The sequence below is a fragment of the Phocoena sinus genome, chromosome 3 (genome assembly GCF_008692025.1).
Source record: "Phocoena sinus isolate mPhoSin1 chromosome 3, mPhoSin1.pri, whole genome shotgun sequence".
Classification (NCBI taxonomy): domain Eukaryota; kingdom Metazoa; phylum Chordata; class Mammalia; order Artiodactyla; family Phocoenidae; genus Phocoena; species Phocoena sinus.
The window spans coordinates 19,264,750-19,292,452 of NC_045765.1; the positions used below are offsets into that span (position 1 = coordinate 19,264,750).

At 58.7% G+C, this 27,703-nt stretch overlaps 2 protein-coding genes across 8 annotated transcripts; one reads left to right on the forward strand and one right to left on the reverse strand.

Moving 5' to 3' along the window:
- The first annotated feature begins 2,512 nt into the window (after positions 1-2,512).
- On the forward strand, positions 2,513-16,806 carry DBN1 (drebrin 1). Of its 2 annotated transcripts, none has more exons than XM_032628200.1 (14): positions 2,513-2,816; positions 7,353-7,408; positions 7,988-8,100; positions 8,281-8,355; positions 8,435-8,581; positions 8,721-8,798; positions 9,036-9,187; positions 9,273-9,336; positions 12,582-12,641; positions 12,730-12,853; positions 14,099-14,269; positions 14,654-15,333; positions 15,646-15,748; positions 15,929-16,806. In XM_032628200.1, the coding sequence occupies exons 1-14, from the start codon at positions 2,731-2,733 to the stop codon at positions 15,997-15,999; spliced, it is 1,980 nt and encodes a 659-aa protein (XP_032484091.1). In that variant the 5' UTR covers positions 2,513-2,730; the 3' UTR covers positions 16,000-16,806. The 2 variants fall into 2 exon arrangements, with proteins under 2 accessions (XP_032484091.1, XP_032484092.1); XM_032628201.1 differs by having other exon boundaries at positions 2,613-2,816; positions 7,988-8,031.
- A 302-nt stretch (positions 16,807-17,108) lies between these two features.
- Positions 17,109-27,694, reverse strand: PRR7 (proline rich 7, synaptic). Of its 6 annotated transcripts, XM_032625611.1 has the most exons (4): positions 24,639-26,047; positions 23,285-23,346; positions 17,910-18,563; positions 17,109-17,687 (listed from the first exon to the last, which is right to left on the reverse strand). In XM_032625611.1, exons 3-4 carry the CDS (start codon positions 18,319-18,321, stop codon positions 17,290-17,292), a joined length of 810 nt encoding a protein of 269 aa, XP_032481502.1. In that variant the 5' UTR covers positions 18,322-18,563; positions 23,285-23,346; positions 24,639-26,047; the 3' UTR covers positions 17,109-17,289. The 6 variants fall into 6 exon arrangements, with proteins under 6 accessions (XP_032481502.1, XP_032481503.1, XP_032481498.1 ...); XM_032625612.1 differs by lacking the exon at positions 23,285-23,346; XM_032625607.1 differs by having other exon boundaries at positions 17,910-23,346.
- Positions 27,695-27,703: the final 9 nt, after the last annotated feature.

Below are 27,703 nucleotides of genomic sequence, written 5' to 3' on the forward strand. Positions count from 1 at the left end.
TTCTGAAGGTGTGCTTGGTAGGAACTTGCAGAGGGAGGGTGAGGTCAGAGAAGGCTCCACCAGCTGGTGCTGAAAAAGTCCTGAAACCTACATGTCAGCCTTGAAGCCTTCTCTGAGAGGTGTGGGGGAGTGCAGAGCAGGAAGGTGGGCGTGGGAGGGCGGGGCTGCAAGGAGGAAGGGGAAGGGGTTCTTGCTTCCTAAGCCTTCATCCAGTCATATCTTATCCTCACAACATGTTGTCAAAGAGGAAACTCAGAGAGGGAAAGCATTTTCCTCAAGGTCACACAGCAAGTGACCAGCTTCTGGATCTCTTTCTTGGCTTTTCCACTCTGGGGACCCAGAAGCCATTGGACTAGGCTCCCAGTGCTGAGCGGGGGAGGGGCAGGGAGGAGCTGGAGATCTAGGAGTGGGAGAGACTTGAAGGGTGATCAGTGCTGGGAGTGGTAGACATGAAAGGCTGGTGGGAGGGCCTCCAAGGAGGCACCCAGCACCCACCCACCAAGGCTGAGTGTGTGGGTTTCAGGGGCAGCAGGTAGCTGATGGGAGGCAGATTTGCAGAAGAGGTAGTGATCATTGGTCACCCTGCTCCCACCGGTTGAGGAAACTGAGGACTACAACAGGGCCACTGAACTTGGCAATTTAGTGGTCTCTGGTGACCTTGGCCAGAGCAGTGCCAGGGAAATGCGGGAAGGAGACAGACTACAGATGTACAAATTATAGGATGATAATGATGTGGAGGGGTGAAGGGTAGGCTCCAGGGAGGGTGAGCAGGGAAACTTCTTGCTCCCCTGAAAATAGAGAAAACTGGGCATGGGGCATATGGGGACTCTGTACTATCTTTGTAATTTTTCTGTGAATTTCAAACTGTTCTAAAATTAAGTTTGTTTAAAAATATAGATGGCAAAGAGGTAAGAGTGGGTGTGGCTGGAGTTTGTAGGTGGCTGAGGGGAAGTAGGAATTTGAGGAAGGGAAAGCATGCAGGTAGGGCTTCTGTTTTTTGGATGTGAAATTGAGTGAGCAGGATGCTGGGGAGGGGGCTTTGGGATGGGGAGATGAAAGGCATTCTGGGCTGGGAAAGGTCAAAGGAAGCAGGAAGGGACTGAGGCTGGAGATCCCTCTACCTACCGCTCCCAGGCACCCCTCAGCCCTGCTGTGGGGTCTTCCTCCCTCCCCGGAAATCCTACTGACTCTGCCTGGGACTTGCTCCAAGTGGGGGCCGTGGAGAAACTGCCAGGCCCAGGGGTCCATGGGCATAGTGGACGCAGAGAGTTCCCATGAAATGTATTGAGTTTTAAGAGGTTCTTCCCACCCCAAAGTGCTGGGGCCCACTGCTGGAGATCAGTGCACACACTGCTCTCCTCCTCTTGGCCCAGCTGGTTACCCAACTCAGAACTCAGAGGCCCAGCCCCACCACCTCCCAGATTGGACCAGGTAAAGTTTGCTCAGGTTCTGTCACCTCCTCTGGGAGGACAGGGGTGGGAGGCTTTGTAGGTGGTGGTAAAGGCTTCTGAGAGCTGCAGAGGGTTTCAGGATTCCAGCTCAGACAGGAGCAGAGATGCTCCAGGAGGCCCTGGCAGTGGTGTCCACTTCCCCTCGAGGGACTCCTCTTAGGCCCCAGTGTTTTCTGTGTTCAGAGCTTTGGGAAATTAAGGTGCCAGGAAGCTGGCCCTGGAGTGTCCTTGGAGGAGCCCTGCCCTGAGAGTCTGGGGTTAGATTCCTCTGGGAGGCCTGAGGCTTGGGAGAGAAGGCAAAGGATCTCCTAGTCTGGCCCCACCTGAGAGGACTCAGGGGGCAGCTGGTAAGGGAGGGGTGCTCAGCATAGGGTAGGGCAGGGATGGGGTAGAGGTTGGCAATGTTGGGTTAAGGAGCTGAGAATGGTCTAGGAGGCAGGGATGGAGGGGTGTGGTTGGGAACAGGGATCAGAATGGGAATAGGGTAGGTTGGAAAGAGGAGGGTGCAGCTAGGGATGGGGTCTGATGAATGGGTAGTGGGTGTGTGCTAAGCATGGGGTTGGGAGTGGGGCTGGAGCTGGGAGGGGAAAGAAATGGGCTGGATTTGGGGATGAAGACAGCAGTGGACAGTGATGGGGATGGACTAGGAATGGGCCTTTCAGAGGTGGGGATGGGCTGCAGATGGGCCAGGGGTGGCTGGCACAGGAACTGGGTTGGGGCTGGAGGTTGGGATGGACCAGGGATAGGGGTGAGGCTGGGTGGAGATAAATTAAGGACGGAGTGGGGCTGGGCCGGGTTGGAATGGAGTGGATTTGGGATTGGGACCGGGAGCTGGGAAGGAGAGGGATGAAGCTGGGCCTGGATAGGGATTGGAAAGGTGGGGACGGGGCTAGGTTTGTGGCTGGGGACACCACAGGTGAGAATTTGGGACACGGGAAGAATGGCCCCGTGCAGATGGGTATACCCGCCCGGGCGCGGGGTGCAGGGACTGACGGCGAGGGGCGTGGGGGCGCCCCGGGGCAGGCCGGGAAGGGGGGGCGGGCCTCCCCCCGGCCGGGTCGGGGCGGCGCTAGGACCGAGCGCGCGGAGTGAGCGAGCCGGGCGGAGCCAGCGCCCCCCGCCCCCCGCCGGCCGGCTCCCCTCCCCCGGCCGCTGGCTCGCTCGGCTCGCAACGCTGCAGAGGCTCCGAGGCGGCGGCGGCGCGGCGAGTCCCTCTTTCCCTCCCTCCTTCTCCGTCCGTCCGTGCGTCTGTCCGTTCGGCCTCGGTCCGGCCCGCAGCATGGCCGGCGTCAGCTTCAGCGGCCACCGCCTGGAGCTGCTGGCGGCGTACGAGGAGGTGATTCGGGAGGAGAGCGCGGCCGACTGGTGAGCCCCCGCCCCCGCCCCCCAGCCCCTTTGTCCCCGCGCCGCCGCGCCTTTGTTTCCACCCGGCCCAGTCGCCCCGCAGCCGGGAGGGAGGGGGAGACCCCGAAATGGTGCAGCGGCCCGGGAGGGCCAGGGAGGGGCTGCTTTTGTGCGCGCCGGGGGAGGGGCCGGGCCGGGCCAGGCGGGGCACCGGCGGACCCCAAGCGCCCGGAGGCGGCCCCAGCCGCGCGGTGGGAACGGTGGCCGGACGCGGGCTGGAGAGACGCAGGGTGCAGATGTGTGGCCCGGGGCCTCCCGGCCTTGTGGAAGCCCATCGCCCGCCCCCTCCCCTTTGCCTCGGGCCGGGCGGACAGGTGTGCATGGGCGGCCAAGGGCACCTTTGCCACCTTTGAGCGGGCGAGGACGGGGCAGGGACCGAGCTAGCAGAGCCAGCGCAGCCTACCCGGCCCAACCCGGCCCCGGCCACAGCACAAAGGAAAGCTAGGGCGGGGGAGGAGCAGAGCGGGCTGGGGGCCGGGGCGCCCCGCCCACCGGGGGGCCTCTCGGAGTTGGGGTGTGATGGAAAGACGTTCATTGCCACAGGGCCACCGCCAAGTGACTCCTGTTCCCCTGAGGGGTCGAGGCGGAGGCAAGGATAAGTGCTCTCCTCGATGCCAAGGGGATTGCAGGGAGTAGGCAGCTGGGCTGGGACATGCCAAAGGAACTGAACTGCCTGCCTAGGGAGCCAGGTGGGGTCCCTGGGAGGAAGCCCCCAGGCGCACCACTCTGCAGGGAGTTCCCAGAGAAGGATGAGGGGGTGAGTGGATCCACTGAGCCCCTAGCCCGGTGGCCCAGGGGCAAGGGGCTCTCAGCTCCTCTGTGGGGGAGGAGCTGGGCTGCCCTCTCCTCCCCTCCCCAGCTGTTGTCTCCCCCTAGGCTGTGGGAGGGGTTGGACCACCTGCTCTGGGACTGGAGTCCCCAGGGTGGCAGGAAAGCCAGGGGGTTTCACACTGCCCCATTCAGGAATCATCATTCTCCCAAGATACTCTTCTCCTGGGGCAGATGCCCATTCTGTTCCCTAGGGCTCTTCTCTCCTTGGCAGGCAGGAAACACAAAGTGAAGGCAGGTCTGAGGGACCTCACTTGGGCTGGCCTCACCCTCATGCTGGGAGGACACTGACCTGGGGGCTGGAGGAGGGGACAAGATGGCCAGGCATCCATGCCACAGTACTGCAGCACTGGCGGGCGGCCAGGCCTGGAGGGATGGACGCGGGAGACAAGCAAGCTCTCGTGTCCTGCGGGTCAGTCGCAGGAGAGGCCAGCACAGGCTAAGCGGGCAAGCGGCCCATCCGTTGTCCCAGCCCTGCCCCATGGGGACTGAGATCATGGGAGGAGTTCAGGGCAAGTGGCCGGCTTGGCCTGGTGGAGGAGCTGGCCTTGGGATATGGGCCATGCCTGGAGAGAGGCACAGCCCACCTCAGAACCCTTGCCCTCCAGTCTGGGGGTGCTGCCTGCCACCACCCCATTTACCCCTACCTTCCCAAAGGCAGAGCTCCCACAGCCACTCCTGGCCCACATCCTGCTCAGCAGAGGCCTGGGCTCCCACCACCCAGCAGCATCCATGTGGCCAAAGTGAGTTATTCATCACTGGCGTGCCTCACCCCTCCCCCACCCCAATCTGCGTTGTGTGTGGGACACACACAGATGTACACATGCACCGTCATACATACATACATTTGCTCACTCCCAATGGCCCAGATAAACATTTGGTAGAAAGGATGTGAGGATCACCCTGCAGAAGGGGACATGAGGGCCCCCAGCACCTAGCACAGAACTCCACAGGGGTACAGTGGAGTCTCAAGACTCAGGGGCAGACCCTGTACTCAGAGGCTGGAGGAGGGCGTCTTGGGTAAAATTGCTGTCTGGGCAAACGGGGCTTGGCACTTCCCTCCCTTACCTTGCCTCTGAGTGGGGAGTAGGGGTGGGGGAGTTCACTCCTAGGTGGCTCGCTCTGAAATGGACCGCTGCCCTGATGCTGGCAGCAGGGGACCCAGGAAGTCAGACTGTGTAGTGAAAAGAACTAGTGTTGTCCTGGATGTGATCCGACTTGCTATACATAGTCACACCAAGTCTCTGCTCCTCTCTGGTCCTCTTGAAAAGAGGAAAAGGGGATTGGGCTCAACCATACCTGGGATACCCGAGGCCCTTCCAGTTCTGATATCCTGAGAGTGTGATTGTCCTGAAGAATCCACCTGCCCTGAGCCCCCCATCCTCAGCTGACCCCAGGATCTCCCTGGAGCTGCTACATTCCAGCTCCCACCTCACCCCAGTCCACTTTCTCTGGCCAAGATGGTCCCACCTTCACGAAGCTTATAGTTCAGGACAGTGTCTGTCTCCAGGGGTTGGAGGTGGTGTAGATTCCTGCCCCGCTCCATCCTGATTCCTTGCAGTTTCACCAGCTCCCACCCACCCAAGGCTCAGGCCACCTCGAATGTGTTTGAGAAGCACTGGTGGTCTAGTGAGCACTGGGGCAGGCTCAGGTGCCTCTTCCTGTCCCTGCTGGAGTGTGGTAAGCGCTTTGGGGAGGTGCAGCGCAGGGCAGGGCTTCATGGGAGCTGGCATTGGGTCCCTGAGAGATTTCAGTCCGGGATGGGCATGGGGTGGAGAAACAGGTCTGGCCTCCCTGTGAAGGGAACCACACATGCAGAGGCTCCAGGTTGGGAAATATCCAGAACTGTGCTGGGAATCAGGGAGTCATCCAATGTGACCCGAGTGTATGGTATGGATACGGAGGTCTGGTTGGAAAGGCAGGTGGGCGGAGCTCAGGGTTGAAGGCCTGCTGAAACCTTTGAACTTAACTATGGTTTCCACCAGGTAAGGGCCAGGGCTGCAGCAGGAAAGGTGGCTGCAGGTGGGTAGGCAAGGAGTAAAGAATGGAAGGGGCAGGTTCCTGGGAGGAGCCAGGGTCCCTCAGAGAGCCTAGGAGAGGCTGACAAGTCACCCCAGGGAGGTGTGATGGCCAGAGCAGTGTCTGGGAACCAGGGTCTTGGAGTTCTGCCTCAGTTTCTCATCTGTGGAATGGAGAAGGTAAGACCCTGCTTCTCTAAGGGCCTTTTGTTCCCAGTGGTGGGTTAGGGCAGCCAGACAGGTGGTGGGACAGCTGTGTTGAGAAGCAGCTGCCAGGACTGTAGCCTGGGCAACAGTTGGACCAGGAGCTCCCGGCCCCACAGCCCACCTGTGTCCCTTTCAGGAGGGAGGGATCCCGAGAAGCAGGGGGCTGGGGGCCCATTTGGCTCTGGCAGTGACTTGTGCTGACCTCATGGGGCTGGGCCTGGACCAGGCCCTCCCTGCTCCCTCCTTGCTCCGCCCTCCACCCTCCTCCCTCTCTCCCTTCCTCCCTCTTTCCTTCCCTCCCATTTCCCTTGCTCCTTCATTTTCTCTTCATCCCTTCACTTCCCTCCCTTCTCTTGTCTTCTCTGTCTGCCTCCTCTCCCTGCTCGCTTTCTCTTCTGCATCTCCCTGGTGCTCCTGCTTCCTCTCCTCCTAGCCCCCTACCTTGGCAGTAAGGAAAGGGGAGCTTGGGGGAGGGGCTGAGCCTCCTGCACCTCCGGTACATGACCTTTATTCCTGGCCCCAAGCCTGTCCTCCAAGTGGGTCCTGGGGAGGAGCTGTCTCTGTCTTCCCTTCTGTGAAATGGATGCTGTGCCACTGCTACCTGTGTAGAAAAAGCTAGGGAGGAGGAGGAAGGAGGAAGGCGGCTAGGTCAGCTTTCTGCCAAAGCTGAGAGGGAAGGCAAGGCCAGCAGTCCCAAGAGGCCAGAGCCTCAGCTAGGGCGGAGGAGACCTAGGGCTGGAAGGCTAGGAGAGCACATTCACCCAGGGGCCAGAGTCCAGGCAGGAGTGACCATGGTGACCTCATCCCCATTTCAGAGAGACTGAGATTGAGACTGAGGGCGTGTCCCCTTGGGGTCCTTTGTGTTCAGGAGAATGCAGCTGGGGTGGGCCGGTCGCGTGCCAATTGCTGGGTTGCCATAGTTACCAGGGGATGCCCAGAGCTGAACAGCACCAGGTTCTCTCTCCCCATCCCCCTCGGTGTGGGGGGAGGGGCAGTGGGTACCGAGGCACGCGCCAGGTAGGTTCCTGGCAACGGCCAATGGGGATGAGGAGCGGTAGCCAGGGAACGGTAACCAAGGAACCGTCGCCTTGGAATCTCCATCTCACACCGCTGGCTGGGTTGCAGGCTGCTAGGGCCAGGGCTCCGAGGACGCAGCACACTGGCTCACTGGAAGCAAGCGACTGGGCAGCGATTTCTTCCCCACTGCTTGCTCCCCACCTGACCCAGTCCCCCTCCATCAGATCCCAGACTGTCCCTCACTGGGTTCCAGCCTGAAATGGTGCTTAGCCATTGTTGTCATGGTGACAAGGCTTAAGTGCTGGGCTGGAACCCCCCTCCTGTCCTGCCCCCTCTGTATCCCTCCTACCCCCCCGAGAGCCGTCTCCACCCAAAATTGGCTGCCTGGGCCCTGCCAGTTCTCCCAGCCACCCCTCCCTCTCCCCAGGGCTCTGTACACATATGAGGATGGCTCAGATGACCTCAAGCTTGCAGCGTCAGGAGGTAAGAATTCCAGCCATTCCTTTGCCTTCCTCTCCGCTTGCTCCTCTGGTTGTTTTCTTCCCCACCCGCCTGGCTCCAGGCCACCTCGCTGCCTTCATCCAGCAGACCCACACTTGTCTGGCCAAGTGTCCTTCCTGTGGTTATCCCTAAGATCCCCAGGGTGGGGAGGGAGGGAGACTTGTTTCCTGTTTGATTATGAGAAGACTGAGCCTCAGAGAGGGAGAGTGACTTGCCCGAAGTCACACAGCTAGGCGGGAACGGGCCTGGCAGGGATGGCCCAGATCACCCCACTTTCTTGAGAGCCCTAAAAGGTTTTATTTTACCTCAGTGGGTGCCAGCCCCGCGTGAGACTTGATGTGTGAAGAACACTTCCTCACTTCTTCCCCAAGGTCCTGGGGGATTCAGAGGCAAAGCTCACACCTGCCTGCTGCCTCTTTCACACCAACACAGAACTCTGGGACTTCCAGATCTCTGGCGGTGCCTGCAGAGCCCACAGGAAGAGTCTTTGCTTTGGGTTCCAGGCCCTTTGTGGGGGAGGGATTCAGGAGATGGTGCCTGACACCCTCCTGATTCCCCCAGATGGGGGCTTGCAGGAGCTCTCTGGCCACTTTGAGAACCAGAAGGTGATGTATGGCTTCTGCAGCGTCAAGGACTCCCAGGCTGCCCTGCCGAAATACGTGCTCATCAACTGGGTATGCAGCTATGGGCTGGGGAAGGGAGCCGAAGGCCCAAGAACGGTTATCCTCCGTCCCACTCCACTCACTGACACTGCTGGAGAGAACCCCACTAGTCCCGGGAAGAGAGCCCTGGGCCTCAGCCTGCCGCCAACTCTTGTCCTTTCCCGACACCCCCTTTCGCTGGGTACTTTGCAGGTTGGCGAAGATGTGCCTGATGCCCGCAAATGTGCTTGTGCCAGCCACGTGGCTAAGGTGGCCGAGTTCTTCCAGGTGCGAGCAGGGTCAGGGCTTATGCGGGCGGTGATGGGAGGGAGCCCTGCCGCCTGAACACGCCTTCTTCCTGCTGCAGGGCGTCGATGTGGTCGTGAACGCCAGCAGTGTGGAAGACATAGATGCGGGCGCCATCGGGCAGCGGCTCTCCAACGGGCTGGCACGGCTTTCCAGCCCCGTGCTGCACCGACTGCGGCTGCGTGAGGATGAGAACGCCGAGCCGGTGGTCAGTGTGCGCCCCGGGCAGGCTGGCCCTGCCCAGGGCTCCGCCGTCCGGTTCCTCTCAGTCCTCACCCTTTGCGTGTGGGGGCTCCTGAGCGCTCGGCCTGTGGGCTGCGCTCACGCCAGGCCGCTTGACTCTGCAGGGCACCACCTATCAGAAGACCGACGCAGCTGTGGAGATGAAGCGGATTAACCGCGAGCAGTTCTGGGAGCAGGCCAAGGTGTGGACCCCGACCCCGGCCTGCAGGCTGAGCTGCCGCTCCCTGTCCTGACCCCATGGGGTAGCTCTGCCTTCTCTCCCTAAGGGCCTCGCTTGCACAGCATGGCCCATCTTACGTGCTTCCCCTACTGAAAGAGCGAGCCCCTGAGTTCTCAGAACCCTGGGTTGGGGATGGGCTGGAGGGCTGGGGCGGGCCCCAGGCTCAGGGCCTGCACTGCCTTGGCACGGGGTGCTGCAGAAGGAGGAAGAGCTGAGGAAGGAGGAGGAGCGGAAGAAGGCTCTGGATGAGAGACTCCGGTTTGAGCAAGAGCGGATGGAGCAGGAGCGGCAGGAGCAGGAGGAGCGGGAGCGGCGCTACCGGGAGCGGGAGCAGCAGATCGAGGAGCACAGGTGTGCCCCGCCCCACCCCCGGGGTGCCGGGCCGTGGGCCCCACGTGGGCCCATCCTGAAGGCTTGCCTGCACCTCTCATTCCAGGAGGAAACAACAGACTTTAGAAGCAGAGGAGGCCAAGAGGCGGTTGAAGGAGCAGTCTATCTTTGTAAGTTCTTAGTCGGGGTTCCTGTCTCCTGCCCAGGGAAGCGAGGATGGTCCTCGTGTTCCTGGGCCTCTTGCGGGGGGAGTAAGTGTCTTGGGGACAGTGCTAGGCATTCTGGGTACCGCTGCATGGGCATGGGGTAGCATGCAGTGTCAGGCCTGGTACCCGATCATGTGAGGCTCTGTTCCCTGGCTGTGGAAAGAGACCTCCTTGGAGAAGCTAACACTCTAGACCGAAAGAGAAAATCTACCTTGACCCAGACCCTCACTGACCAGGCTCCTCCTGCCCCCGCCCAGCAGGGCCTGAGGGGCTCGAGGTGGATTAGACATGCTTCCTGCACTTATATGGGGCTCGAGGCCTGGTCCCCACGGCAAGAATACTGCAGAGCCATTGAATGGATCTGGGCTGGAGTTCTGAGCATCTACATACAAGTGTGTGTAGTGTCTCTTTGAGAACAGGTACTTGTTCCAGGGGTACTGGCTGAACCTCCAAACACTGGGATGGCCCATAGGGTCATCATGATTGACCCCTTCAGAATCACAGTGGAGTCAAATCTTCATGCTTTGAATTGAATCTTATACTTGAGAAATAGTTAAGATCATTCAAAGCTGAGCATGGTTAGAGTTTAGGACAGGAGGTGGGCAATAGTCGTCTGGACTGGGACTGTGTTGGGTAGCCGTTGGGCCACGGGGACTCAGACAGACTCCAAGGTCACACCCACAGGAGGCTGGGAGGGAGCTGGCAGGACAGCCCTGCCGGCACTGGCATTAATGGCTGTCATAGGTCATTCCACTCACGTTAGCCCCTGGGGGTGGAGAGGACGTGTGGTTAGTAAGCTGCAGCCTCATTCATTCAGCAAACCCTTGCCACCTGCCATGTGCCGGTGTGAGAAACATGGTGGAGAACAAGATGAACAAGGCTCTTTTACAATTAATTGATTAATTAGTTTATTTTTAATTGTGACAAAGTGTACATAACATAAAACGTACCATCTTTACCATTTTTCAGTGTACAGTTCCGTGGTGTTAAGTGTATTTATATTGTACAGCCGTCACCACTGTTTATCTCCGGAATTTTCTTCATCTTCCCATACTGAATCTCTGTACCCATTAAACACTAACTCCCCACTGCCCCCTCCCCCAGCCCCTGGCAACTGCTTTCTGCTTTCTGTGTTTAAGAATGTGACTACTCAAAGTACCTTGTATGAGTGGAATCACGCCGTTATTTTACCTTTTGTGACTGGCTTATTTCATTTAGCATAACATCTTCAAGGTTTATCCATGTGTCAGAATGTCTTTTCTTTTGAAAGCTGTTAATGTTCCATTGTATGTGTATACCAGATTTTGTTCATCCATTCAGAGCAATTTCTTTTCAAAAAAGCTTGTTTTTATGGAAAATTTCACATACGTACACAAAAGTAGAAAGAATAGTATAGTGAACCCACTGAACTGATTGCTCATCTTCACCAATTACCAGTGTTTCAGGCAAAGGCCTACAGTGTCACATCATTATTTTATAGTCTCATCTGGCCCTTCAAGTGTGGCTCATGTGACAGTGGCAGTAGGTGTTTTAGCAGGTCACTGTGGTTACCCTGCAACTTCAGGTCCTCTGAGGGAATTCCCACATGAGAAACTTTGGCATTTAGAAGTGCTTTACATTGGCTTAAGGAGCTGTTCTGCTTTCTCTCTTCTGATAAGAATTGCATTCCTTATGTGAGTTCCCTTTTTGCCCGGGATGCCGGGGAGCTTCCATTTATCTGAAGATGCTCAGGCATAGCAGTGCTATTGACCTTTATGGTTAGTGCATTGATGTCTCTCTCCAACCCCAAGCTCTAATTTGTTTCAGTGTTTTTTTCACAGTGTTATGTAGTTAAGGTTTTTGTGGTAAGCTGCCTCTGGTCCTTTTTTTTGAACAAGGCAGAGGAACCTAGCAAGGTTATACTAGGCAGGGGCAGCGTAACAGCAAAAGCTGGTGGGATGTACATTTTGGGGGGAAGGCAAGGAGCCTTCCCCAATGACTGGAGCCCGCTGGGAAATTTGGGAGGAGAGAGCAAGGTCAGAGGAGGAGTTTAGACTTCATTCTGGAAGACACAAAGTGGCAGTTGGGGTGACAACCCTCTTGAGGCTTTTGGTGTGATGAGTTCAACTGAGGAAACAGGTATGAACTGAACCTTGGGTTGGCCACTCACACACATAAGTGAGTTCTTATCCTGTATTACCCACAGAGGGTGGGGAGATGATCCAGAAACAGGAAATTATGACGCAGTGTAATCTGCGGTGTATGCCTGGAACACCTCATGGGGACCCAGGGAAGGAAATGACCTGAATGGGCCAGGGACCCCTTCCCAAGGAGGCAGTGCCCAAGCTGAGGCCGGAAGCAGGAAGAGCTGGACCTGGGGTGGGGGTCGGGTACTTGGGGAGAGAGATTCGTCTCCCATGCCAAGGCACGGAGGTGGGAAGTTGTATGCATGTTCCAGGAACTGCAACTACATCATGCTGAGGACTTTATGCCTGCATCTCACAGGGTGTGGGCGAGTCAGGGTGGGAGGGGAGCGTTGTGAGAGGTGATGGACTAGATCAGGCAGGGAGAAGGGAACATGGGCCAAGCAAAGGGGCCCCACCTACCTCTACTCCTGTGGTTGCAATCTCAAAACAGCGAGTGAAGTGGACATGTGAAGGGCAGTAGGGAGTGGTGGGGACTGTGGTGAACTGGACAACACACGCCCTGTGGGCTGCTACAGTGCAGCTCTAGTCGATGGCTGCTTTGGGACACGCTGGCCTGTGTTGCCAGGGCTTCTGGCATTTCGAGAGAAACTGGAGACCCTGATCTCAGTAAGAAAACCTGATTTTTAAGTGATGGCGACTAATTAACATTTTGAAAAGATCCTTTCAGGTCTGTAGAGAAGAAATGGGGGGAAAGAGAACAAGGAGGCAGGGGACTAATGAAGAAACCTTAGTCGTGATACCAAGATCCACGCAGCAGTGATGGAGGTGTGGTTGGCTAGGTGCTGGGGTAGGAGGTTCGAGAAAAGTTAGCTGCAAATCAGGGAGTGCTCCTGGGTGGCCCTGGGTGCCCAGGGGCCTATCTGGACTGGAGATGAGGTGGCTGAGGACCTTGCAGATAGAAGGTGCTGTGTGACTGGGTCGTGAAAGTGGTTCCAGATAGTGGAGGAAACATGGGGGCTGTAAGAAAGCCAAGAGCTCCTGTGGGAGTGGGGTGCTCAGAACACCTTCCCTTTTGGTTTCCAGGGTGACCAGCGGGATGAGGAGGAAGAGACCCAGATGAAGAAGTCAGAATCGGAGGTAGAGGTGAGAGCCAGGGGGACCAGACATCTGAGTTTGGTAGGGCTGCCTCAGTCGGGCCCCGCCTGGCCTGACCCTTTCCATGTGCCCCCAGGAGGCAGCAGCCATTATTGCCCAGCGTCCTGATAACCCACGGGAGTTCTTTAAGCAGCAGGAAAGAGTTGCATCGGCCTCCGCAGGCAGCTGTGATGTGCCCTCACCCTTCAACCACCGACCAGGTAGTCCCAGCTCCCACCCCCACCCAATCCCCACTCCTCAGGTTTTGGCCTTCAGCCTCTTTGGGACCTTTCTTGGAAGGGAAACCTTGCCCAAGGACCCCTTGGAGAAGGCAAGGCCAGTCATCGAGTGTGCTTCCACCCGCCACCTCCAGGTGGCAGGGCTGAGAAGGGCTCGGGCAGGGTCAGTGTTGGGCCTGGGCTGAGCAATGGGCTGTGCTCGAGCCATCTGGGCATTTCACACCAGGGCTAAGGCATCCCCCTGGCTGCAAGGAGTAACCCTGCTGGGGTTGAACTAGGTCTTATCTGAAGGGCTGTGGGTGCATGGGGAGTGGGCTCTTTCCCTGGTCCTGAGTTTGAGCAGCCTGGAGCCTGTACCCAGGGTTCCCTGTTGGATTCTCCCTGTGCAGCTTCCACCTCTCCTTGAAGCCCCCTTCTGCTCCCTGTCTGCTGGTCTGTTTGCCCCTTCTGTGTGCTTGGCTCTGGGCTAGGGTTCCAGGGGTGGGGCAGGCTGTTCCGAGGCGTGGGCTGCCCTGAGGCTGGTTGCATTGTGGCGTATCAGGCTCTTTGCTGTGTGTGGCTGGTGTGGTGGAGTCATCTGTTGGCTTGAGGCTCTGGCCCAGCTTGGCTGAATGTGCGCCCTGGCTGAAGGCAGCTTGGACATCCAGGGCCAGCTTGGGGGTGGATGAGGCCTCGGGGTGGGGGTGGGGGAGACTGACCCTCTCGTCCTCTGTCTCTCTCTCTGTCTGTCTCTCTTGGCAGGTCGTCCGTACTGCCCTTTCATAAAGGCATCGGACAGTGGGCCTTCCTCCTCCTCCTCTTCCTCCTCCTCCCCTCCACGGACTCCCTTTCCCTATATCACCTGTCACCGCACCCCAAACCTCTCTTCCTCCCTCCCATGTAGGTAGCAGACCCCAGGCCTCCGTGGGGGGGGGGGGGTAAGGAGGGCCCCCTGCTTCCCAGCAGCCCCCCTGCCCTCACTCCCCCAGCCTGACTGCTGACCTCTGGTGTTTGTCCCCAGAGCAGGTACCGCCTGCCTCTTTCCCCTGGCCCTGAAGGGACACTGGCCCTTTGGGGCCTGGCTTATAGGGTCTGGAGCTGTGGTCTGGCCCCTGGGGGGCCTGGGGAGCTCCCAGCCCCGACCCAGACTCTAGAGAGGAGGGGCTGGTCAGGCCCCAAGGTGGACAATCCTGGTTCCACCTGGCTCCCTGGCCCTTACTGACCAGCCTAGGGGTTTATGTTCCACAGGCAGCCACCTGGACAGCCACCGGAGGATGGTGCCCACCCCCATCCCTGCCCGGAGCCCATCTGACTCCAGCATGGCCTCTACCCCTGTCACTGAGCAGATCGAGCGGGCCCTGGATGAGGTCACGTCCTCGCAGCCTCCACCACTGCCACCACCACCCCCAGCAGCCCAAGGTGTGTGAACGGCCCTAGCCCCTGGGCTGGGAACGCCAAATGGCCATGGTAACAACCCCCCAGGGATCTGGGCCAGACTGTACTGCCCTGGAAGTGGCTGGGGCAGCGAGGAGCCCTGGTCAGACCTGCCCTCTCTGAACCTCAGTGTCTCCCTGGAGTGGGGATTGCACCTTCCTCCCAGGGCTGCTGAGAGGTTGAAAGACACTAGGTAAAGGGGCGGTGGGGCCCAGTGGGTGCTAGAAGGCACTCTGCATGGAAGTCTTAGTGGAGGCCTTCTTTCCCGGACTCCTCAGTGGGTGGGCAGGGTACTGTAGGGTGCCTGCCCAGGGCCTGCATCCTTTCCTGGGAGCTGATCACATGTCTCCTCCATCTGTGCTTTGACAGAGACCCAGGAACCCAGCCCCGGCCTGGATAGTGAAGAAACCAGCAAGGAAGCCAGAGCAGCAGACCCTCAGGCCTGGGCCAGCCCGCTGGAGGAGTCCCCTCAGGCACCAGAGCCTCCCCAGGGCCAAGGCAGCCCCACAGAGGACTTGATGTTCATGGCGTCTACAGAGCAGGCAGTCCTGGCTGCCTCTCTAGAGCCTGCCATGGCTGGAGCCTCTGCAGCTGACACCCCAGCAGCTGATGCCATTGAAACCGACACTGCCGCTGCTGACACCAGTGTTGCCAACACCGTCACTCCTGCCACTGCCAGCCTCATTGACCTATGGCCTGGCAATGGGGAAGGGGCCTCCGTACCCCAGGCTGAGCCTAGGGCCCCCACACCACCCTCAGGTGCCGAAGTCACTCTGGCAGAAGTGCCCCTGCTGGACGAGGTGGCTCAGGAGCCACTGCCGCCGGCTGGTGAAGGCAGTGCCAACCTTCTCAATTTTGATGAGCTGCCTGAGCCACCAGCCACCTTCTGTGACCCAGGGGAGGAAGTAGAAGGGGAGCCCCTGGCTGCCCCCCAGGCTCCAACTCTGCCCTCAGCTCTAGAGGAGCTGGATCAGGAGCCGGAGCCGGAGCTGGAGCCAGAGCCCCAGCTGCTGACCAATGGCGAGACCACCCAGAAGGAGGGGACCCAGGTGGGGCTGGGGCTGCCTAATGGGAGGGGAAGTGGTCAGGGCTGGAGCAGGGGGCTGACCCTGCCTTCCTTAGGCTTGCAGCAGTACCCTGCCCCCTTTCTCTGTGACCCACATTGTTCGAGGGTGGGGGGGAAGCTGTATTTCATTCCCCCTCCCTGGGCCAGCTCTGCTTTTATTCCCAAGGCAGGCATCTGTGTTTGCCTGGCAACCACTGATAGAATCGCTGGTTGCAGGGGAAACGTGCTCAGGCCTGGTAGGTCAGCCCTAGTCCTGCTGGGTGGGACCCAGTGACATGGAGCTTTTCTCCTACAGGCCAGTGAGGGGTATTTCAGCCAATCACAGGAGGAGGAGTTTGCCCAATCGGAAGAGCTGTGTGCAAAGCCTCCACCTCCGATGTTCTACAACAAGCCTCCAGGTAGTACTGGGATGGGTGATGGAGAAGAATTTGGGTGGCGGTGCTGTGTTCAAGTGTGGACAGGCAGCGCCCCCCTCCCCACCACACACACAGCTGGCACAGCTCCCCAGGGTTGGGAGGGACACAGGCATGGATCTGCTGGGCCATCTCCTTAACTCCCCTCCCTTCCCTACACCATAGAAATCGACATCACCTGCTGGGATGCAGACCCGGTACCAGAAGAGGAGGAGGGCTTCGAGGGTGGCGACTAGCGGTGATGCTTGCCCTCAGGCTGCCCTCGCCAAGGCCGCCCACCTGCGCTGGCCTCTGGCCAGACGGCCCGTAGTGCCTGCACTTGCAGCAGCTCCGCCTGGCACCCACTCTGGATTCCGGCCCTGGCCGGGGACTTGGCCGCTTCCCTACCCACAGGGCCCTACTTTTACAGCTTTTCTCTCTTTTTTAAAGTTGATAGGAGACTTGTACAGTTGACTGGTTTTCCTCCCGTTGGTAGTTGAGATGCTGTTGCAAATTCCACCCCCTTCCCACCCGGTCCAGATTGTAGCTCTTAGTCCTCCCTGCTCACTCAGCTGGCCGGGGTGGAGGCCTCACCCTGCTTGGGGCCTGGCGTGGGGGGAAGTTCTGGTGGGAAAATGTTCCCCCCACCTCTTTTCCTAGTTTTCTGTTTCTTGGAAAAATATCACTTTGTATTCTCTGTCCAGGGCTTCAGATATTTTGCACGAATTTTAAAACATGGCAATAAATGGCTCGTGGGCTCTGGTTCCCTGGGACCCGCCCCCTCCCCCCTTCTCTTGACCCCCTCCCAACCTGGTCCGAAGGAAGTAGCAGGCCCAGCTGGGGCCTCTCAGCTTCCTGGCCCTTTCCTGCCCCCTCCTGCTGGGCAGGTCCCAGGCTGGAGGCCCTAGGCGTGATTCAGGTCAGGGCTATGGGTGGCCCCTTTCCACCTCCTCCCTCTTTGCTTGGGTTCCTTTTTCACGTTCAGTAACTGTTTTTTGGAAAGCACAAACTTCTGTAACAGGTCGTGCTCATGTCTGTTAATAAAGAAATCCAGATCCCTTCGGGCCTGCTGCTCCGGGCCTCCAGGGGCTGATCTGGGGTGGACCGCCTGCCACGACCCCAGTCCCAACTCTTCCCACTTCCAAGGCTGCCGGGGGCGCCCTCGCCAAGACCTCAAGGGCAAGGAAGGTGGGGTATGAGGCTCCCTGGGGAACCGGCCAGTGGTTTGAAGCAGGCAGACCTCAGGTTTAGTTCTACACCCTCAGGCCGGTTTGTAGCTGAAAGGCGCAACAAGGTTCGGTCCCGATAAGGCCGGGCACACCTGGCCGCCAGAACCTTGGGTGCAAGCAGTGGGTGCCCCCTCCGCTTGTACCAAACCAGATCACACACCTTTATTATCCTCAAAATGTAACAAACAGGGTAAGAAATCCCTCCCTCCCGCCCCGCCCCACCCCCACCCCCCACCCCCGCAGTCCAAGGGAAGCGTTTAAAAAGCCCCGCAATCAGGCCAGGAGTCCGCGGGTGGGGCCCGGGACGCCGGGCGCCCTCTATACGGCTGTAGTCCTCCCGAACAAGGGGATGGAGACCGGCAGGCGCCAAGCTCCGTGCTCCAGTGGCTCTCGGCTGCTGAGCTCTGAGTCGGTCCAGCTGGGGAAGACCCGACGGCTGCGGTCCGCCTGCAGGCAGAGCGCAGGGCAGGGCGGCGCGGGCCGCGGGGCACTGGGCAGGTGCAGCGCCGACGTGTAGCCCCGGTCCAGGAAGAGCGGCTTGTAGCTGGGCGGCGGCTGCTCCTGTTTCTCCGCGCTGTCGCGGCGGCTCAGAAAGGGCGTGACAATCTTGCGATAGAGGCCGCGCGTGTCCGTGAGCACCTCGCTGTAGGGCGGCGGCGGCTCGGCCATCAGCACCGCCTCTTCGTAGCACGGTGGCTTGGACGTGTCCGATTCCGCTGCAAAGTGGGAAGCGGTCCGAGGACGTGAGGCTCTCCGTCCTCAGCCTCCCGCAGAGGCCTTGGCCAGCCGCCAACCCCAGACCCAGCCCGCTCCCTCCTCCTAGCTTCTCAAGGAGGCTGTCTATGGAAGCCCCGCGGGTAAGCAGCGAGCCCGCCCCCTTTCGAGGCCTCGCCCACCCTAGTGACCCAGGCTGCCCTCTGGCGGAGGTCGGTACATACCTTGGCGCGGGTAGCTCCACGGCCGCGGCGGTACTGATAGGTGCTGCGGCGGTGGGTGCGGAAGCGCGTGGTGGTGTGCGTGCGGGTGCGCGTGCGGCTGCGCGGGCCCGTGGTGCAGCATCGGATGCACGTGCACATGCTGGTGGGCGTGCGCCGGCGCCTCGAGACGGCCGCGGTGAGGTGGTGGCGGGGGCGCCAGGCCAGGGGGGCTCCCGGCCTGGCTGCCCTCGAGCTCAAGGGGCTCCAGCTCAAGCGCGCGCAGATTCTGCTCACGCAGCCGCTCCTCCTGGCGCCGTTTGAGGCGGCGGCGCAGGAAGCTGCAGAAGCAGCAGAGTAGGACGATGAGACCCCAGATGAGCCAGAAACCGGCAAAGCACGTGAGGAACGTGTAGGTGCCCTGGGACATAACCATGGCGGCGGCGCGGGCGGCGGGTCCTCGGCTGTTTCACTGGACAATGGGCTCCTCGACGTGGCCCCGGGCCCGCGCCAAGCTCCCAGATGCCTCCAGCGTCACTCGGGGACCCGCGGCCGGGGGCTGCCCGCAGCTGGGTTCAAGTCGTGCGCGCGCAAGCAGGGGGCAGCAGCAGCGGCGCCCGCTTCTTCCCATGGCGCCGACAGGCACGCTGGCGGGCCTCACCCGGGGCCGCGCGGGACCTGTGGGACAGACACAGGGCGCGGTGAAGGCGTGCTGTAGCCCCGGACGACTTCCCTGCCCGCGCCGGTGCCCTGCGCAATCCCGGGGAAGCCTCCTCTACGGAACCTCCGCACTCCGCGGGGGCCCGGTGACGTCACCTGGATGACGTCACGCTCAGAGGTTTCCCCCGTAGGGCTTTCCCGTATCTGAGACCCGGCCGCCGCCACCTCCCAGCCGAGGTGACTCCAGGCAGGCCAGCAGGGGGCGCGCGAATGCCAGGTTCGTCCTCAGTGCGAACGGAGATTCGCCATCCGCATCCCCGGGGTGCAGGGTACCCCAGCTCCGAAAGGGCTTGAGAGGCCCATAGGCAGACTCCCAGGGCGCCGAAGGGGAGCCATGGCGCAGTTGTATTGCGGCGGAGAAAAGGTGGTCCACCTCCTAGGCCCCCAAAGCAGCCCGCCGGTGCCCAGCTTCAGCCCTATGCATACACACCTGGCAGCTCCTGGCGCCCTAGGCCTTGTATCCGCTCCCAACCCTGGATGTCCAAAGCGTGTAACATTCTGGACCGCACCGCGGCTTCCTGCTTGTCTCAGCTCTTGTAGGGGGGGATCGGGCGGGTGGTTCCCGCGGCTACTGCGTGCTACCCGCCTTTGTCTGAGCCCAACGCGCCGCCGCCGAGCGTGGGCCGTTCCCTCTTTTCCTTTACTCTAGGCGCCTCCGCTCGCTGAATCCCAGCTCCGTCTCCGCTTCCTCAGCCTCCTACCCATGCGCAGCCCCACTTGGCCCTGCCCTTCTAGCTCCAGGCCGCCATGTCTCTTCCCCCAATTCCTTTCCCTCTCTGCAGAGGGTAGGAAAATTAGCTCAAGTAATCGGTACCACCTGGTTCCACATCACTCCAGATGGGCACCTCTAGTTCCATTTCCTCTCCACAGCCAGGGTTGAGAGGGGAACCTTGCATCCTAAGAGGTATGTAGGAGGGAGCCCTAACTGAGGAGGGACAGGCGACTGTTCACCATCCCCTCAGAACAGGAATGACCCCTTCCTGACTGCCTTATACCCAGGGGCTTTCACATACAACCCTTTGGGGTAACAAATTATTCCTGTTTTACAGATTTTACACAATTAGCTGTGTGGATGGCAGTTGACGGTTCCATAATTTGAACCCAAGCCTGGCCACAAAACCCTAGCCTGGGGTGGGAGAGTGCTGCTGCTTGAGCTACTTTGTGGGTCTCTTCCAGGAGCCCCGTGGACCCCCCATCCTCAGCATGCCCAACCAAGGCACACATGCATTCAGCTCTGGGGGCCACAGTGAGCCTGAGCCCCAAGCTGGGGACCCCACATTAAGTTGACTTAGACTGGTCTGAGAGCAAGCTGGGGGGAAGCCAGGCCACACAGGCCACCCCACACTTCTCCCCCAGATGGCTCCTTTCTGACTCCGTGACTGCTTTGTGCCATGTGCCATTGGTGCCCGTGCCAGTCCCTTTCTCCTGGGCCTGTGTTCCAGAACACACAATGGCAGGAACAATAGCTCCACCCGCCCCCTCGACAACCCCACCATGAGGCTGCCATGGTGACGCAGCCCAGATAAAAACACGATGCTGCCAGTCACTGGGAGTTAATTAAATCTGTTATTCTCCTTTTCCTGAGCCCACAGGAATTTTCAGGAGGGCTCTGAGGAAGCTGGCCCTAACTAGGGGGCTCCTTGGCCTGCAAAGTAGGAACAGCTCTGGGTCAGGAGAGCACTTCTGGGGCTGGAGGTGATGGAGTTTAGCTGAATTAGAAATAAAAATACCTGCCAAGGGTTGTCTACTGTGTGAAGCCTCATTCTAGGCCCCTTCCATGCAGAGTAATCTAATGCAATCTTCAACACCACCTTCTCACTGGGGGTCATGCCCATTTGATGGATGAGACAGTCTTAGAGAAGGAAGTGACTTGCCCTGGGTCACACAGCTAATAAGGGGAAGAGCTAGGATTTAGCCTGAGTGTGAATCCAAAGTCTGTGTTGAAACACTTTCCCCTAAGTGATGAGTGAGATGTAAATAAATGCACGTGAGCACTCAGTACAGGAGATTTGGCAGTCGTGGGGACACTGGCCAGGCTGGCCAGCCTGTGGCCAAAACGCGCCTTCCTACTCCTTCCTACCAAAACTTGGTGCTTCTGGCAACCAGTCCTCAGCTCAACAGTGGGAAAGGCTACAGGATGAAGGAGAGATGGAATGGCAGCTCTAGGGTTAACAAGGAACAAAGGACAGGGACTGTGCCCTGAGGGGTCCAGCTCAGCTCGCTGGGCATTAGGAGGACTGGGACAGGCCACACCCAAGACCCACTGGGTGCCACTGTCGCCTCTCAGCCGGTCTCATCTATCAAATAGGCATGACCCCCAGTGAGAAGGCAGTGTTGAAGATCACATAAGATTCTGTGTGGAAGGGGCCCAGAACAAGGCCTGACACACAGTAGACAAGCCTTGGTGGGTATTTTTATTTCTAATTTAGCTGAACTCCAGCTGAGAGGCAGGAACTATTGCTGAATTTTACAGACTTGGCCTCTGTGGGTCTGAGAGAGGAAGTCTGCTTAAGGTCTCACAGCTGAGCTGGCCCTCTGACCGCCCCCCACACAGGGCTGCTCCATAGGAGTTGCTCAGTAATATCTCATCTAATCCACAGTAGTTGCCCAATATATAAATGTCAAGGAATTAATTCAGGCTTTTCCAAGTGCTCTTCCTGACCAAGCCAAGCTTCTCAAAGCCTTTCCAAAGGGCTGTTCCTTTATCCCCTCACGCCTGTGCATGCTCCTGTCCGGGTCTGGGGCGCCCTTCAGACTCAGACCCTGCCTCTTGCTCACAGCCACTCACCTTCCCCATCCCCTTCAGATGCATGCCTGGTCCCTAGTAAATACCAACTCCAACTGTGTGCTGGGAGCAGAGCCTTTGGCCAGACTCATCCTTAAGTCTGCCGTTTTATGATTTGTTTTCTGTTTGTTTCCTTATTCTCTTTTCTTACCTTTTTGCGGGTTATTTGGACGTTTTTCAGGATTCCATCTTGGTTTATTTGTGGAGTTTGTGAGTATATCACTTTGTAGGGTTTTCTTAGGCCACACACTCACTGGGAGCACAGCAGGGGATGGGAGTGAGAGCTGGAGGGTGACATGTTGTCTCAGTTTCCTCGTCAGTGGCCGTGGAGAAGAGTGAGCTAATCCATACAAAGGGCTTGGAGATGCCCAACAAACATGAGCACTGCTGTCCACAGTTTCAGAGCTGGGGGTGCAGAGGTGTGTGCCCCCGGGCTGGATGCCACAGAGAGTTCTCAGTCACCCTATAAACTACGTGAGCATTCTGCCCATTTGACAGATGAGAACACTCGGCTCAGAGAGATTAAATGACCCCCAAGGTCACACAGATCTCTTACTCTAGGGCCTGGTGCACTGCTGTGGGCACCTCCCACATTACTCCTCTGTATGGAGAACCCCGGCCCCCTAACCTTAGACCCCAAAGATCTGCTGCTGGCTCTTTTATCTCAGCAAAGGGCCCACCGTTTACACCATCTGCCAAATCCTGTTGTTTTTAACCCTCAGTATAGTGTGTCTTCATCTGTCCACTTCCTTTTGTCCCCCCACCGCAGCTGGCTGGGTCAGGTCACTGTCATCTCTCACCTGGGCCCCCATTACCGTGCTTGCCACCACTCTCTCTACTTCCACACTGTGCTTCTGCCTGGCCTGCCACTCTCCACACTGTCCATTTCCCCCTGGCCTGCTCCTGAACCCAGCTGCTACACAGCCTCGCTGCTCTCGCCCCAGCGTGTGCTCCTCAGCCTCACCTGTTACCTCCCTGGACGTGTCAGCCTCCAGCTACCTCACCCTGCAGGGCTGGATGAGAGGTCCAACGATATCAATCACAGTGTTCTGTAGTGGCCTGTGTCCAACACGAGGGCTGCATCTGCCTTGATCATCTGGCATACGGTAGCTCAAAAACCACTTGTTGAAGGAGTAACTGGAGGTGTCCAGTTACCTGTTTGGTCTTTTAGCTGTCTGACAAGGAATACCTCAAGAGCTAGGTCTGCATCTAGTTCATTCCTGGGAAATGTTGGCCATTCACCAAAATGTCACTGAGAAAGCAGCTCTCAGCCCTCACAGGGAGGTTTGTAAGCAAGCTGAGGATGCATACGTCTATGTGAATAAAAGGAAAAGTCTACGTGGAGATGTGTACCAGGGGCTCTGGAGTGGAAAGAAGGAATCCCAGGCAACAGGGGCTCTGGGTCACAAGGGGAAGCTGTGGATGTGACACCAGAGTTGCTGGTCAAGTGAAGGAATAGGCATTCAGGCTGGGGGACAGAGGAGAGGAGGAGAGTATGGTGTGTGGAATGAGGGTGGGGTAGGAAAGGTGACCGCTCACCTGTCCTGCGTGCCCTGCACGTGCCAAGCCCCCTGCTAACCTCTCTAGATTCATTACCTCAGCGAGGAGGGAGCTGCTGCCATCCCCACTCTACAGGCAGGGAGCTGGGGCCTGTACAGGCCCACATAGCCTGTGGGCTTATGAAATCCAGGGCACTGTAAAGCCCACTGTCCTGGCAGGAAGGCCATTTTAGGGAGGCACTGGTGACATTTTTACACTCCTCCCACACCAAGACAAATGAACTGAAACCAGAGAGAGATGATGGCAACTGTCCCACCTGCCACAGTCGGCCAGGCGCGGAGCTGGCCAGAACCTCATTTCCAGCGAGGCCAAGGTACTGGCTTGACACCCTCACCTGCAGGCAGCATCTCTGTGATCCAACCTCAGCACAATGCCAGGAACCCAGGGCTTGCGAAACTGCAAACAGTACAACAGAGATTGGGGCCCTAGTGGGCTGGTGTCTACTGTACTCAGATCTGCCCCTCCAAGGGAGTTGGCCACACCTCGGGGGTTGTGGCGGGGGGGGAAGCGGAGGTGATTGTACCCTCTTTTGAGGGGCAGCCTGGTGAACACGCAGAGCACTGAGCAGGGAGCCCTGGGTTCAAATCCTACTTATACCCTGCCCAGGCTGTGTAATCCCATCCCAGCTATTCCCATGCCTGAGCTGAAGTTTCTTCACCTGTATGACAGAGACAATGAGACCTGCCTGGCAGTGCCAAGGTAGGAGCAGAACCGATGGGGGATGTGAAAATACACCAGCATATACAGCTGCACTTGACAAACCAAATGCCAGCACCTTGCAGCCTCAAGAGGCTCAAATGTGGAAACTGGCCCATGGAACTACATCTACACAAGCCTGGAGATGGTCTAGCAAAAACTGCCATCACTTTCCCTTGGACTAGAGATCTCAGCCTTGTGACTCTCAGGCTGGACACAGTTCATGGACATGTTTTGTTGGCCCATAATCATTTTTGAAAAATATGATTAGTTGCCAAGATTTAAAAACCAGGAGATTTAACATAAATTTCTGGGTCAACTTGAAAACTGGACAACCTTGTCATACCAAGTCCACATTCTCAGATGGTGACACAGACTGCAGCTGATTAGTGCCCTAGTCCACCTGGGCCTTGAAGGCATTTGGGTTTCTAGCCCCTGAGCTAGACTGAGCACCCATAGGGGCCAGCAGTGCATGGGCCCATCATTGCTAAATTCCTTCTGCTACAGCCAGGGCTGCAAGCTGACCAGGCCACAGAGCCCACAAACCAAGGAATAGGGCCTTGGGGGTTTCCCGGGGGACTGAGGTAGCCCTCACTGCTCAGCTTCCCTCAGAGAGAGAAAATGGAAGGAGGGAGGAAAGGAGGCAACCCAGCCATAGCACGGTCCTACAGAGCATCTGGGGGCAAGAATCTGGCTGCTTTTGCTGGAAGAAGGAAAGGTGTGCCAAGGCCTAAAAGACATAGGGAATTGCCTCACTGGAGGAATGCAGAAGAAGGTTAAGAATGCTCCTCTAGAAGGCTCTACAGTTCTTTTCCGCCTGGCTCACAAGAGATAGCATGTAGCAATACCATAGCAAAGAGGGGCCATGCCGGCAGAGAAACCTGCACTGGAAACCTAGCTCCACCACTTATTAGCTGTACAACCTTGAGCAAGTCATTTTACCTCCCTGAGCCTTGGAGTCATCATCTCTAAAATGGGGATAATAAACTTACCTTGCACAATGTTGTAAGCACTAGGAGATCATGGATGCAGAATGCTCAGCACAGGTCTCACACAGCAGGAACAGAATGAAAGGAGCCTGTGAGTAATTCCAAAGGCACTCCTGCCTGTGGGAGACTCAGGCCTGACTTAGGATACCACCCATCTAAGGGCATCTATGTCAAGGCCTCACATGCCCAGGTAATGGTCACCTCTGGTACCCAGGAGACCTCCCTGGATGGGAAAGGAAACCCAAGGGTGGTTGTGGTCACTGGGATGCTGGGTCCAAGGCCTGCGGTTGGGGCTGGCATCTGCTGAGTCAGGCCCGGGAGAGATGGCAGGAGGGCCATTTCTCTCCCTCAGCACGCTATCCACTGAGGGGAGGTTGGGAGGGGAGCCAGAGGTCATTTCCTCTGACTCAGCGGCCATTCTCCTCTCAGAGGAGCTCCCCTGGAAGATAGGACATCTCCATGTGGCGCTGGCCTGCCTGTCGGCCAACCTGCATGCCACCCAGCACAGTCTGGGCTTTGTGCTCAGACAAGAAAGGGACACTTGTGATCCAGACAGGGGGTCGGGTGCTTCTCTTTGGCCTGGGATTCAGCTTCCCTGGGTCAGCAGTGTCCTTTCCTCTGCTACTGCCCACGCTCCTTCCACCCCTTCCCGGAGAATGGTGGCTTGAGAAGAGGAGCAGAGACCCACCGCGGGCCCAAGCCACGGTGTGGCACATGCTCTGGCCGTGAGGAGGAGGGATGCGAGCGTCTTTCATCTCCCCTGGTAGGGACCATCACCTTTGGGGCGCCCAACTCGGGTCAGGCCATTTCGCTGGCGGGGGTGGCGGTGGTGGGGTTTGGGTTTGGGGTGACGGGCACAGACCCCGGACCCATGCCTCCTCCTCCCGTGGCTGGCCCAGGGGCTGGCCCGCCCCCACGTTTGCTGCCACCCCAGGAGCCCTGCTGCGACGACTGCAGCCACGTGGGAGCCAGCTCCTGCCCACGGGGCCGCTCGCCCCCCACCCCCACCCTCGACGGCTGTGGAGGCAGGAACACCCAGACGGGCCAGAGGGTCGAAGTTCCCCCCACCGCGAGAGGGAGAGTCCCCCGGGGCTTCGGCCCCTCGTGGGGGCGGGGATAGGGGGTCGCCGCCCTGCAGCCGCGTTGCCGGGGAGCGCAACCCGGTTGCTGTGGCAACCGTTTCCAAGCGAACCGGCGGCGGCTTGCGCCCTGCTCCCGCTTCTTGGCTCACTGGCGCCTTCCCTCTCTCTCCCTGCCTCCCTCCCTTCCTCCGGTGTGGGCTGGGGGAGGGGCTGGCCGGGGCGAGGGTCCGGGGCGGCGACCTGGGGCCAGGGCGCGGAGCCGCCCGCGGGGAGGGGCTTAGCCCCGGGACCATCTTCCGCCCGCGCTCCGGACCCGACCGGCCCGCCACCGCGGTACTCACGGGCCCAGGCATCCTCCTCGAGCTCGTCCTCCTGGCTCGGGGCGAGCGGCACGGGCCCCGCGGACAGAGCCCGCGACCCGGGGGAGGCGGCGGCGGCCCCAGGGAACGGACTGTGGCAGCGAAGGCGGCTCCGAGAGCTGGGCTGGAGCCGCGGGGCGCGCGCACGGGCGCGTACACGGCGCGTACCGAGCCCGGCGTGCGCGCGCGCGCGGCCGCCGGCAGAGGGCCCCCACCCCCAGTCAGTCGCCGCCGAGGATGCTGTCCCGGGAGCGAAAGGCTGAGGACCCGGCACCCACCTGCCGCACCGAGACTCGGCAGGCAGGGCGCCGGGTTCACCCTGCACAGGGAATGCCCACGCCACGCCGCACAGCTCCTGGCAACAGGTTGTCCGGACCCGGCAGACGCTAGCAGACCCGGTGCACACCGTCGTCGGCTGAGCACACAGGATGCTCAGCCAAGGAGCTGAGATGGAGAACGAACCTACCTACCTACCTACCTCAACCCGGAGAACGCACACATGTCCAGGCCCTGGCCACATCCTGACAGGCACCGCACACACGCAGTGGGCAGGGGCTGGAGCAGGCAGGCACCCCAACGTGGCTCCAACTCACAAATACATAGCCCACTCCCAACTCACGGCCCTTCCCACTGTGTTCCCAGCACACACTATCACATGTCTAGTAAGAAGTAGCACAGGGAAAACCTAGTGCTGGATCCATAGTCCTGGCTTTCATGGACCCTGCTCATCCCCAGGGAACAGAGGTGAGCTCTAGTGAGGGCCCCGCTACCTAGGCTGAGTCTGAACCTGACTGTCCATCAGCCTCTTAATTGGGTTCTTTGTTTCCAGTCCAAATTCTCCACCATGCTTAGGGTGGTCTTCCAAAAACATCCTCCACCATCATGTTGGCTGGGGCATTTTGAGTTCCAAGTGACAGAACCTCAGAACAAATAGGCCTGAGCTCAAAGGCATTTGGCACATGTAACTGCGAAGCCCAGGGGTAGATTTTAGCAGTGATCACAATTGTGTTCCAGCAATGGAATGAGGCATTTATCTGTTCTCTCCACTCAGTTCTCTTCTGTTTGCATTATTTTCAGGCAAATTTGCCGCCAAATGGTGGCGAGGATGACCCCACAGCTCTAGGCACAAGCCACCCATCCCCGGGGGAACTGAGAACCCCAATTCTTCCCCAACAGTTCTAGCAACCCCCTAGGTTCTTTTTGGATTCATTTTGGCCAAGTGCCTGTAGGTGATCCAATCGAGGTATGGGGGAAGGGATATGTGTTCAGCCACCCAGTATGTTACCTTTTCTTTGAGCACCCTGATTTCATTGGGGGACTAATTTCACCCCATTAGTGGCCCCCGATGTACAGTGGGCAGGTTCCCAGCCTGGTCATTTGGATTCCTTGGATCTGGAGCTCAGTGGTGCAGAGACATAAACATGGCTGTAGCATATTGCTTCTGGAGGTTGTGCCTTGATGAGCTGCCTCAGTTCTGATTCTTCCCCACTCAGCTCCTCCATATCTTTTTTTTTTAATTAATTAATTAACTTTTGGCTGCACTGGGTCATCGTTGCTGCGCGTGGGCTTTTCTCTAGTTGAGGCGAGCGTGGGCTACTCTTCATTGTGGTGCATGAACTTCTCATTG